This window comes from Dendrobates tinctorius, unplaced genomic scaffold (assembly GCF_039654945.1).
Source record: "Dendrobates tinctorius isolate UK_male_01 unplaced genomic scaffold, ASM3965494v1 ptg000231l, whole genome shotgun sequence".
Lineage (NCBI taxonomy): Eukaryota > Metazoa > Chordata > Amphibia > Anura > Dendrobatidae > Dendrobates > Dendrobates tinctorius.
This window is the reverse complement of record NW_027361898.1, coordinates 20,326,017-20,338,953: the sequence shown is the minus strand read 5'-3', so window position 1 is coordinate 20,338,953 and position 12,937 is coordinate 20,326,017. Positions and strand designations below refer to the sequence as shown.

The following is a 12,937-nucleotide window of genomic DNA, read 5'->3' as shown; positions in this document are numbered from 1 at the left end:
TAACTAAATCACACTTGCAGCCAGTTGACATGGATTAAAGTTGACTCAACCTCTGTACTGTGTCCTTGTGTGTATTACATTGAGCATGGAGAAAAGAAAGAAGACCAAAGAACTCTGTGAGGACTTGAGAAACCAAATTGTGAGGAAGCATAAGCAATCTCAAGGCTACAAGTCCATCTCCAAAGACCTGAATGTTCCTGTGTCTACTGTGCGCAGTGTCATCAAGAAGTTTAAAGCCCATGGCACTGTGGCTAACCTCCCTAGATGTGGACAGAAAAGAAAAATTGACAAGAGATTTCAACGCAAGATTGTGCAGATGTTGGATAAAGAACCTCGACTAACATCTAAACAAGTTCAAGCTGCCCTGCAGTCCAAGGGTACAACAGTGTCAACCCGTACTATCTGTCGGCGTCTGAATGAAAAGGGACTGTATGGTAGGAGACCCAGGAAGACCTCACTTCTTACCCCGAGACATAAAAAAGCCAGACTGGAGTTTGCCAAAACTTACCTGAAAAAGCCTAACGTTTTGGAAGAATGTTCTCTGGTCAGATGAGACAAAAGTAGAGCTTTTGGGCAAAGGCATCAACATAGAGTTTACAGGAGTAAAAAAAAGGCATTCAAAGAAAAAAACACGGTCCCTACAGTCAAACATGGCGGAGGTTCCTTGATGTTTTGGGGTTGCTTTGCTGCCTCTGGCACTGGACTGCTTGACCGTGTGCATGGCATTATGAAGTCTGAAGACTACCAACAAATTCTGCAGCATAATGTAGGGCCCAGTGTGAGAAAGCTGGGTCTCCCTCAGAGGTCATGGGTCTTCCAGCAGGACAATGACCCAAAACGCACTTCAAAAAGCACTAGAAAATGGTTTGAGAGAAAGCACTGGAGACTTCTAAGGTGGCCAGCAATGAGTCCAGACCTGAATCCCATAGAACACCTGTGGAGGGATCTAAAAATGGCAGTTTGGAGAAGGCACCCTTCAAATATCAGGGACCTGGAGCAGTTTGCCAAAAAAGAATGGTCTAAAATTCCAGCAGAGCATTGTAAGAAACTCATTGATGGATAGCGGAAGCGGTTGGTCACAGTTATTTTGGCTAAAGGTTGTGCAACCAAGTATTAAGCTGAGTGTGCCAATACTTTTGTCTGGCCCATTTTTGGAGTTTTGTGTGAAATGATCAATGTTTTGCTTTTTGCTTCATTCTCTTTTGTGTTTTTTCATTTAAGACAAATTAAATGAAGATAATAATACCAAAGAATTTGTGTTTGCAATCATTTTCAGGAAGAAACACTGGGTATTATCTGACAAAATTGTAGGGGTGTCAATACTTTTGGCCACAACTGTAGAAGTAACATTACAAGATTCATAGGAACCAGAGTTGCTGCTTCTATAGTTCCTTTTGTTATATTTTTGGTAAGTTTATCCTAGGGATGATTAAATTCACTTACTGTGTATTATCCAACCACACATCTGCTGGAAGTTTATTCTAACCATCCACAAATATCAGTAAAATTGTTAAAGCAAGTTGTTGTTGTTTTTTTCCCCTTTTTTATTTTTGTTGTCCCTTTTTTTAAGAAAAAATTGAATTTTTTTTTTGAAAATTGAAATTGTCTGTTTTGATATTTTTTTTTGTATTATACACTACAATACTACAGAAATTTAATAATCTCCTATGAAGCCTAGCCAGTTGTCATGGGATCGCAAAATTGGGGCAATTGTGCACACGGCTATCACAACTTATTGAGTGTTACTGTCAGAGACTGACGGCAACATCTAAATGGTGAAACTTCAGGACCTGGAGCTAGCTGCTAAAGGCAAGAATGGTCTAAATATGCAGCTGATTATCCTTTTGTAAACTCCCCACCCCACACCCAATCGAGGACGCATATGTATATCCTCTCTTTTTTTCCTTCTCTTTTAGGCTGGAGTCACACTAGAGTATAAAAAATAAGTCCAATTTTGATGCAGTAAAGTAGGGGGAGCACAATTTGATTTTTCTCAACTAGCATCTGTATGACATTCTTATGCAATGCGTTTTTAGCATAATCTTTTACATACTGTAATCTGTGTAATTTAAAGCTAGTTTGCTGCGTCTAATGGATACGCCAATTCTGGAGCGGCTGAGGGCTGATCTTATTAGGCTAGGAAGGGGCCAATATCGATGGACCTCCCCAGCTTATTAATATCAGCCTGCAGTTGTCTGTTTAGCCTTTGCTAGTTATTTAAAAATAAGTGTGTCCCCACTTTTTTTTTTTTTTTGGGGGGGGGATCCCCCTTTTCAATAACAAGTAAAGGCTAAGCAGACTGCTACTGGCTGATATTAATAGACTAGAAAGCTCCATGGTTATTAGCCCCCTCTCCAGACTAATAAGACAAGCACACAGCTCTCTGCCTTCCCTTAGAATGTAATGCAATGTTTTCTCTCATTGCACTTGTCCAATTTATACGCCAGTGTGAGTGAGCCCTAAGCTGATTTGTGTCTAATCCAAATTTCAACACTGATTTGGTGAAAGCTCTGCTTAAAAGTTCAAACTGTCAGACCTGTTTTCAAGTAATCCCAACAGGGTGCCAATTTGTCATCAGTACCAATTAGCTAGTTAAAGAAGGAGTACAGGAACACTTTTTTTTCCATATATCCATTGACTACGTGTTATTTTCATGATCTGCAAGCCTTTCTCCTCTCAGTAGCTTGGTCCATTCTTTCTTGACTGCCTGCAGGAGGTCACATACTCTGAAGTCTGTCTTGTTTTTATCACTTTGACTTCTTTTGTAAGTTTTGCGGCCAGTATTTTCTTAATAACTGTATGTATTAATAGTGAGCAGCTTTTAAGTAGAAGCCACCAGAAGAAAGGATGGGTCAATTCTTTTTAACTGCTTTATGGCTTTGGAAGCTTGAAGTGTTAAAAAGACTAAAAACGCTAAAAATGCCATTTTCTACAGTGGCATCTATTGAGGAATTATGGTTACATGCAAATTTCTCCAAACATGACTTATTCTATTTTTCCTAAGCAGAAAATGATTGATGTGCCCCCATTTCCTGCATCTTCCTTGGTTAGACCATCTTCTGGACTTTCTACTCAGATATATGCTGGGAAAGTCCACAGTGGTCCTTGTCCTCTGAGTGCTGCTCGTTCCTTCAAAGTTTCTTCAGGAAATCCATCTTCTGGTAAGAACCTTGATAAGTTTCCATCGCTGACTGTAAGCATTTTTTCATAATTTAAATGTTTATGTAATTTGTCTTTCTTTGATGTTCAGGGTCTGACCCAGCATGGAGTGTCCAAAAAGAGCATACTTTCATCCGTCCAAGTAATCTAGTAGGTTCGCAGATCCCTTCCAAAATGAAACGTCGTGCCTCAGGTAATATTGGTAAAAAACATTTAATGCTTCTATTTCTGCTTGTCATTCACATATATGAAAATGATATCCTCTATTACCTTATTTCTGGCCCCTTTACTTTTAAAATTAGCACTAATTTAAGCAAGTTGCTCTTCTCAGACAATTTAAATGGCTCGCTTCTCTTTTGAGATATCATGGCTTGACGTTTGAACCAAAGCTTAAGGGGTAGTCTCAAGTTTTGATGGGATAGGGAAAACTTCCCAGTCTTGAGAACTAGGGCTCTGAAGATCCCTTTGTACAAGGAGCACTGGTCAATCATGCCCATTGGCACACCATTCAAGCTAATGGGTATGCCGAGGACAAGCGGAGTGCAGCGCTTAGTTATTTTCGGTGGTTCCGTTAAGAATGCATGGATCGCAGTGTGCATGATCGACCACCACTACCTTCTGTGGTGTAATGACTACTGTGTCTGCTAGGGGGCGCTGTGTGGATGTCCCAAGAGAGCAGATGAGTGGCCGTTGTGTATCTCAAAGTGGGTGGCTTTGAGATGAAGGCTTGGTTATGTGCTGATCAGCAGAGCTGATCTTTCGTGCCTATGTGTTAGGGAGAAGCCTTCAGGCAGCTGGAGAGATGGGCGGGTTCTAGCTGCCTACAAATCCACCCAGGGGTGTGTCTGATAACACCTATAGTAAAAGGCTGTGAGTATGTGAAGGACCTGTGATGAGGTCATAGCCATGTGACCCGGTGGGCGTGGCTACGGACCATATATGGTGGCCAGGGTAGGTCACATGGGTGAATGCTGGGACCTGATTGGTCCAGTTTGGAAGGTCCTGTGAGGAGAAGGATCTCCTGGCTATCAGCCTGTGGAGCGGCTGTGAGCATTGACGATGTGTGCCTGAGAGCTCCCTGGAGGGAACTAACGTATGTGATGGTGAAGCCGCATAAGGAACCCTGACGAGTGAGATAATGATGAGGCTGAATAGCCTATATAATGGACGCTATGCTGATATGAACTTTGTGGTGCTTCCTTTGGTTTATGCTGAATAATAAACCTCACAGACTGATATGGTTTTATGGAAAACCCATACCGTATGTGATTTATTTGCTGCCAAGCGAGTGTCCCCCAGCCTTGAATGACAGCGCTACCTCACACTTCATATAGGGCTCTTCAGAATCTCAGTTCTCACTCAATCAATTTTGGGCCCCAGCAGTCAGATCCTCAGCAATTATGAAGTTTCTCCTCTATCCAATCTAAACAAGAAAATATACCTTTTAACCCCTCGATGACTGGGCTCTGGGCTATTTTCCATAGATTCTTTTTTCTTTCTGTTTTTTGTTTTTTTTTCTCCCCTTCTTCCAAGAGCCGTAACTTTATTTTTTTTTCTGTCCACATAGCCGTATGAGGGCTTGTTTTTGGAGGGACGAGTTGTACTTTTGAATAACACCATTCTTTTCATCATGTGATGCACTGGAAAGAAGGAAATTCCAAGTACATTGAAATTACAAAAATAAAAATGCAATTCCACAATTTTTTTTTTTTTTTTTTTTTTTTTTTTATTTAACATGTTCACTATACGGTGAAACTGACTTGACCAAATAATTCTCCATCTCATTGTGATTATGCAGTGTAAAATAGCTGGGAAGGAAAAGATTAAATCTCAGCTCTGCAGTGTTTGATTAGAAGCACCTGAAGTGTGTCTCTAAGGGCCCCATCACACATAACGACTCACCAGTGATCCCGACAACGATATCAACTTGTCAGGATCGCTGGTGTGTCGCTACATGATCGCTGGTGAGCTGTCAAACAGGCAGCTTCACCAGCGACGCCGAGCGCGCGGCGTCGCTGTGTATGTTAGTTACCAGCGCGCTGATGCAGGGAGCTGGTAACTAAGGTACACATCGGGTTTCTAAGCAGCGTGCGTAACTTAGAAACCCGATGTGTACCTTGGTTACCAGCTCCCTGCATCGGCGCGGTTCACATCGGGTTTCTAAGTGACGCGCGCTGCTTAGAAACCCTGCGTTCACCCTAGTTACCAGCGCGCTGATCGCTGTTCTCCCGCCTGTCACACGATGCGTGCTGGCCAGCGGGAGACCAGCGATCAAAAAAATGTCCTGGCTATTCCAGGTCGATCAGCGATAACCGGCAGGGGTGCCGGTTGCTGGTCAGTGTCACACACAGCGATCTCTCTGGTGAGATCGCTGTTGCGTCACAAAAATTGTGACTCAGCAGCGATCTCGCTAGCGAGATCACTGTGTGACAGGGGCTTTAGAAGCCGGAAGTATATTCCTTGTGTGACAGTCTCCTAAGTATCAGTCTGATGGATGAAGTAGAATTGTGTGCTACGGGTGAGACTAGCCAAGATGTGAACTGTAGTTGAGAGAGATGTACCAGGGTCTCTTTATGAATACAGTGACTGAGGTTAGAGCCTGGACAAGGGTAGGGTTTTATGTTTGAGATGGATTTGGTGCTGTGCAACCCATATAAAGCAATAAAAGTTGCACATTTGGGTCAAAACTGCCTAATGCCTAGAGAGTGGAACCCTATAATTGGTGGATGAAATGCGGGAGTGAAATCCCAGAGAGCACAGGTGATTGTATTGTACGTGTGGGAGGAACGGCCCCCGTCGAGTGTCCGGACTGGAACCAAGGGAGCCGTCATCTGGGTTCCGGGGGAAACTGTCCCCAGGGGACAGAGTTCGTGGATGGACCGTTGTGACAAGCAGATGGGCTGGGGAGGGACCAGTATAAAGGAGGCGGGGAATTCCCGGGACGATGAGTCAGCAGACCGGGACACAGGCAGCAGGAGACCGTGGGAGCGACTGAAAGCTAGAGCGACCTACCAGTGCCAGGGAAGACACCCACTGAGGACTCCAGAGGGATGCCGCCAAGGCGGTCATCCGAGACTTGCTGCCCCACTCCAGCCCACGGCCACTGCGGCCCCAGTTCGACCCGCCTCCTCACCTCAGCCCGCGGCTGCGGCCTACCCGTGGTCGCTGCCATCTCGCTCCAGCCCGCGGCTGCGGCCTGTTCCCCACCACCCGTAGCCGCCCTGCTCTCACCAGTGGCCACGGCAGGTACAGTGCCGTCGGCGGCTACCACTGTCCCGCTCTGGTCCGCAGCAGGGGCTGAGCCTCTGCTGGCCGAGGACTCCCCATCGCAGTCGTTAGCTGCGCAGGTGGCTTGTGATTCGCCACCCTACATTGCTGCTGCTTGCCCCAGGCTGGGGACTGCGGCCCACCAGTCCAAGGACTCTGCCGGGGCCTGTAGGGCTCCAGTGTCATCAGTGCGCCGGAGGGCGCGAAGATTTCGCCAACGCCTCAGCAACTGGGCCCAGCGACTACTACGCCGAAAGACCACCATCCTGAATGGCGAGGGACGTCTGGACGGCTAAGTTGACTATATATTTAAGGACCCGTAGTCGGCCATACTGCGGCCCTATAGTGACCGGCTATTGCCGGAAGTAGTCATGCTCTACCCATTTGTGTTTGCTTGTATAGAGCCCCTCCGAGGGCAACCTGTGTTACCCCTTTTGGTTATCAGGCCGTGACTGAGGAAAGTTCCCTCTAGTCTTATAAACTTTGTATAGAAAGCACCAAATTGTCTCGCGACTCGTCACTGCATCCTGCGTACCTGCAAACACCACATACGGATCTGATGTCCTGGGGAAGAAAGGTGGCTACAATATTGCAGATGCGGCCTGAAAGCATAGAGGAGCGGTCAGGCTCAAAGGTGACATTGCCTCAGCGTTATGGCATCACTGATGCAGCTTAGAGGAGCGCTGGGAGTCGTCTCTTTAAAGGGAATCTGTCACCTCTTTTTAGCCCTATGAGCTGCTGCCATCGGGGGCTTATCTACAGCATTCTGTAAAGCTATAGATAAGCCCCCGATGTAACGTGAAAGATAAGAAAAACGAGTTATATTATACTCACCCAGGGGCGGTCCTGGTCTGGTTTTGGTCTGATGGGTTTCGCGGTCCGGCACCTCCTGTTTTCTAGCGATTACGTCCTCTTCTTTGCTTCCCGTCGAGGCTCTGGCGCACGCGCACTGCTCTGCTTTGAGGGCAGAGAAGAGTACTACAGTGCGCAGGCGCCGGAAGAGGGCCTGCGCCGGAGCCGTGACGGGAAGCAAAGAGGAGGACGTCATCTGTAGAAGATGGCAGGCACCAGATTGAACCACGACACCCATCAGACCAAAACCAAACTCGGACCGCCCCTGGGTGAGTAGAATTAACTCGTTTTTTTTCTCTTTCAGGTTACATCGGGGGCTTATCTACTGCATTACAGAATGCTGTAGATAAGCCCCCGATGGCGATGGCAGCAGCTCATAGGGCTAAAATGGGGTGACAGATTCCCTTTAAGTGGAGTTGTGAGGAGGCGAACCAATGTCCACAATGCCAGTAGACTGCAGTATTGTTCAGCCCAACTCCTACTTCACCTACCTTGCCTGCACTGCTGTTCCTCATCCTGGCGAGGGATCTCAGGAGTGCCAGGTGACTGAGAAACTGTGTCCATGTGACAGGGAGTTTGGGACTCAGGGAGTTTGGTGACCCTGGAAAGGGCCATACTTTTGCATGTGTAATAATACAGCTGGCGGGTGGACTCATCAGCACAATCTGTACTTACTGTGCTGGCAGCTGATTCTTCCCTGGTGCGTCCCACATTCTTCCTGGAGTGCAAAGGATTGGAGGCAGAGCCCAGGATAGCTTTAAACAAATCAGTTTTATTTTCCTCAGGACACAGCACATCCAATACACCATTAGCACACTTGACATGGTACCAGCAATACATCTTCTCAGCTTTCCCTAGCTTCTTCAGCTACACCAGCATGGACCACAAAGTCACTACGGGATGAGGAGCCCGGTGAAACCTGCACTTCATCCTCTCTCCCTGGAACCGACTTCAGTCCAGACACGGAAATACTCGTCTACTAGGTTGTCCACCCCTTTTGGTTATCCTACCCGAGCACTCGCTGGTGGCCCACTTGACTACTTCATCAGCACCCAGACTTAGGCCTCATACCCATTGGCGATTAAATCGGATGATTGCAATCCGATTTTAAATCGGATTGCACTCTGACCAATGTTAGTGAGTGGGTGACATCTCACTTGCGATTTTTTTCTCATCCAAAATCGGTCTGAGAAAAAAATCGCAGCATGCTGCGATTTTTGCCAATACAAATCAATGGGTGGGATTAAAAAAAACGGACCATCCGTTTTAAACGGATAAATTACCATTCTGTGGTATAGAACACTGTAAATGGTCCTGTAAATGACCGAAGAAAAATAGTTGCTGGGGAAAAAAAAACGGATTGCAAACGGATGTAAAATGGATGGAAAGATTAGAAATCGCATGACACTCGCATAACACTCCACCCTTTTTAACAGTCCAGAAATCGGACTGTTTTTTTAATCGCCAATGGGTATGAGGCCTTAGGCTGACCTTTCCTCAGTGACTTCTTCACTGGCTTCTTCACTGCTGCAGATACCATACACTTCACTTCACTTCTCTGCACAATTCTCCCACATCTACTATGGATGGCTAGGGATTCCACTTCACACTTTGTGTGGCAGCTACACAGCTCAGGAACAGGAATATCTGAGCAGCACCAGGGGTCCACCCCTGACTGACCATAAACCAGAAAATCTCACACTAGTTCCCAGCTAATACTCCTCTAACTCTAAAGTGTCCTAAAAGCTGTGCTTTATTATGAATGTGCTCAGTGCCCCCATCTAGTGTCCTTGCTAATAACTGCACTGTCCCTAATAAATAAATATATGTGTATGTATATGTGTGTATATATATATATATGTATATGTATATGTGTGTGTATATATATTATATATATATATATATATATATATACATACACATACATGCACAGATACGTAACATTCAAATGTGGCAATCATGTACAAGCAAACAGTAGTATCAACATTTACAGGGCTAGTCCCTGACCCTCTTACACATGTTCTAGTCCACAACTCATGAGTCACTACAAAAGTCCCTGACAGGGGCAGGAGTGGAGCAGATGGGTCCGGAGGTGAAGAGGGGAATGATAAATGCAGAGACAAGAGACTTCCTGTTACTACTTAATGCAGAAAAAAAACATAAGAATTAGCCGGGTAGGAAGGCAAAATGAGCAATTGTAAGTACACAGCGCTGTATAATATGATGCTTGTAATAGGATAAAAACTTTGGGGGCACTTCTTTAAAAAAATAATTCTAAAGACATTGACATGGATTTTCAAAGTAAGTCATTAGGCCTAACAGATCTATTTAAATAAATTGTCAAGTCATTTCATGTTCTGATGCATGGCTCCCAACCGTCCTGGATTCAGCAGGACTGTCCCGCCACATCATTGCTTTGTCCCGACTTCTATACTCTCCTCTCCGATGTCTTCACAGCAGCTTCTTGGGGGCGGGGCCACTTCTCTCCTCTCCCTGCATAAATTTAAATTTATTCACTCCCTCTGTCATCAGATCTCGTATTCTCTTTTCTTCGCAAGTGGCAGCTTTATGTATGAGCAACAGCTCAAAATGATGAGAATAAAAGATTTTGATTATCTTGACATGTATTGCAGGTAGTGAACACAAGCAAATAATACATGCACACTGTATACAGCAGTATATTTCTTTGTACTTGTATACTGAGGTGAAGAAAGTCATTTTGTTTTTGTTCCTGTTGAACTAATAATAATAAGCAATTACAAAAAAGTCATATTTTTTTTTTTTTTTGCTAGTCTCCCCAGGTCTCGAACTCACAACGTCACAGGCAGGAGCTAAACGTACTGAGCCACACGCAATAGTGGCGCAGTAGTACGGCGCCTGTCGTGTCTCCCCCTTTTTATGTGGGCTGTGGCACTCAGCCCACATCTTTCCCGGGACATGTCAGCTTTTTTGAACAGCTGACATGTGCCTGAAACAGAGGTGGGTGGAATCGTAGTTGTCACTGCCGGATTGCTATGAGCGCCGCCCGGTGGTCAGCGCTCATAGCAAGTGAGCATTTCTGCTACACACAGGTGATTTGATCATCACCTATGTGTAGCAGAGGCGATCAAACAACTTCAGCTTCTAGTCTCCCGTGGAGACTATTGAGTAAAAAAAAAATGTAAAATTTTTTTTTAAAAATATAAAATTCAAATCACCCCCCTTTTGCCCCATTAAAAAGAAAACAATAAAAAAATCAAACCTACACATATTTGGTATCTCCGCATTCAGAATTGCCCAATCTATCAAGCTATAAAAAGAATTAATCTAATCGATAAACAGTGCAGCGAAAAAAAGTCAAATCCCCAGAATTACGGTTTTTTTTGGTCGCTGCAACATTGCATTAAATTGCAATAATGGGCAATCAAAAGATTGTATACACACCAAAATGGTATCATTAAAAACATCAGCTCGGCACACAAAAAATAAGCCCTCATCCAGCCCAAGATTCTGAAAATTGGAGACGCTACAGGTCTCAGAAAATGCCGTTTGTTTTTTTTTTTAACCAACCTTGGAATTTTTTTCACCACTTAGATAAAAAAGAACGTGGACATGTTTGGTGTCTATGAACTCGTAATGACCTGGAGAATCATAATGGCAGGTCAGTTTTAGCATCTGGAGAACATGTTAAAAAAAAAAAAAAAAAAGTGGAATTGCACTTTTTTTTTTTTTTTTTGCTGGAATTTGTTTCCTATTTTGAAGTACAAAATTTGGTAAAACCAATGGTGTACAAAAGTACAACTCGTCCCACAAAAACCAAGCCCTCACATGGCCATATCTACAGAAAGATAAAGTTATTGGTCTGGGAAGAAGGGGAGCGAAAAACAAATGCAAATATGAAAAAGGACTCCATGATGAAGGGGTTAAAATATTGCCGTTTTAAATTACAAATCGACAACTAACACAGACATATTTGTCGCTTTAATCGCAATGACCTGCCCAAAACAGTGATCAGACTATTTACAGGGATTGGTAAATGGTGCCAAAAATGGCGTGATAGATATTTTTCTATATTAAACTTGTAAAAAAAATAATAAAAGCGAAGGCTGTGGTCGCATATAGTATAAATGCTTTTTTTTAATGCAAGTGTCCTCACCACATGACACTAAGTCTTATCTGATTATTGCGTTTACTGTGTTTCTTTTATGCGTGTTCCCCCCCCCCCCCTATATTTGATGCGTTTTTTGTGCAGAAGTGAATCCGCTTTTTTAATGCGTGTTTTTTTTGTTTTTTTTTTTTATCAGAAAAACGTTGATTCTGCACTTAAAAATACAATGGCATTTTTTCATACCTTTTTCAGAAGTCTATAAATAAAAAAAAAAAATACCAAAACTGCAGAGTTCAATAGCATCTTAAGACGCACAGAGGGTGGAGTTTTCATGGAATCACATCCACTTTGCTTAGACATTTAGACGGTGTACACATGTAGTGTAAATGCTGCATTTTCTCTGCTGTTTTTTTGCACTGAAATTCTGCTATCTTTAAGCACATTAAAGTAACTGTCATTTGCACATTTTCTTTTTTAGGTTTACCTGTAAGAAAACTACAAGAGGCTCCTTTACAGCCTAATAAGTTATTAAAATGACCCTTCATGTCACAAAGGATTGACTTGCAAGATGTGAATTTTGCCTCTTTTAAGTGCCATTGGCTTTACCATCTTATGAATTGGGTAAAAAAAAAGTCCATCTCCAGGTTGACCATAGTTACTTGTCAGAACATGCAGCTACTCTACAAAAATGGTATGGTTTTATTAAACCCTTTTTGATTAGCATTCTATATTATAGTTGTTTACGATTGTCGGAGATGCAGCACTTAATGGGAAGCTATGACCTGAGACTCTCAATAAACTTTAACTAGAATATTATTTCTTAATGCTGGATTATTATTAAGGCTAGTGTTTATGTAATACACTTTATGCTTAAAGTGACTTTAGAAAAATATTTATAGGTACATTAAGCTACAAAGTTTACTGCATAAGAATTTAAACAGACCTGTTGGCAGCGGATTATTCAGGATACTCTCCAAGCGTGTGACAACAGAGCTTCTTTATGCAGGAACAATATATGATAAGGTTAATAGATCAGTAATCATTTGTGTGTCTATCTGTGCAACATCTACACCAGGCTGCTTCTCTCATACACAGAGGAAAACAGGAAATAGTCACATGCTCTCCCTGTGTGGTGAGTCTCCGGGATTTTTTTTTTTTTTTTTAATTTTATAAGCAGCATACAAATTTAGCAACTAAACACTCATAGACAGGAATGGAGTTGTTGCACCAAACATGTTCCAACATCCCCACTCCACAACTACTTACCCTGTTAGTCCCATTGCGGTTCTGAAGTCCACAAACTTGGCTCTTGATAATGGCTTTGTCATACCATCACCTATCCTCTTGTCAGACAAGCAATAAACAAACTCGATTACACCACGCTCCACTAAGTCACATAAGTGGTGATGATTTAAATGAATGTGCTTAGTCCTCGCACTAATCTCACTCCTAGCAAGTTTACTGCATCCTTGATTGTCCTCATAAATATCTGTTGGTTGAGCTAATGGCTTGCCGAAATCTTCCAAAAGTTGTTTCAACCAAATTACTTCCTGACTTGCATATACAGCAGAC

At 43.3% G+C, this 12,937-nt stretch overlaps 1 protein-coding gene across 4 annotated transcripts in view; it reads left to right on the top strand.

The window, feature by feature from the left end:
* The window catches only part of LOC141059931 (uncharacterized), a 41,286-nt gene extending 29,304 nt beyond the window's left edge, over window positions 1-11,982 (top strand). For all 4 annotated transcript variants that reach the window (XM_073556148.1, XM_073556150.1, XM_073556147.1 and 1 more), the window contains 3 exons: window positions 3,008-3,161; window positions 3,251-3,352; window positions 11,844-11,982. In XM_073556148.1, coding sequence (XP_073412249.1) covers window positions 3,008-3,161; window positions 3,251-3,352; window positions 11,844-11,902 — 315 coding nt within the window. In that variant the 3' untranslated portion in view covers window positions 11,903-11,982. The remainder of the gene's footprint in view (window positions 1-3,007; window positions 3,162-3,250; window positions 3,353-11,843) is intronic.
* Window positions 11,983-12,937: the final 955 nt, after the last annotated feature.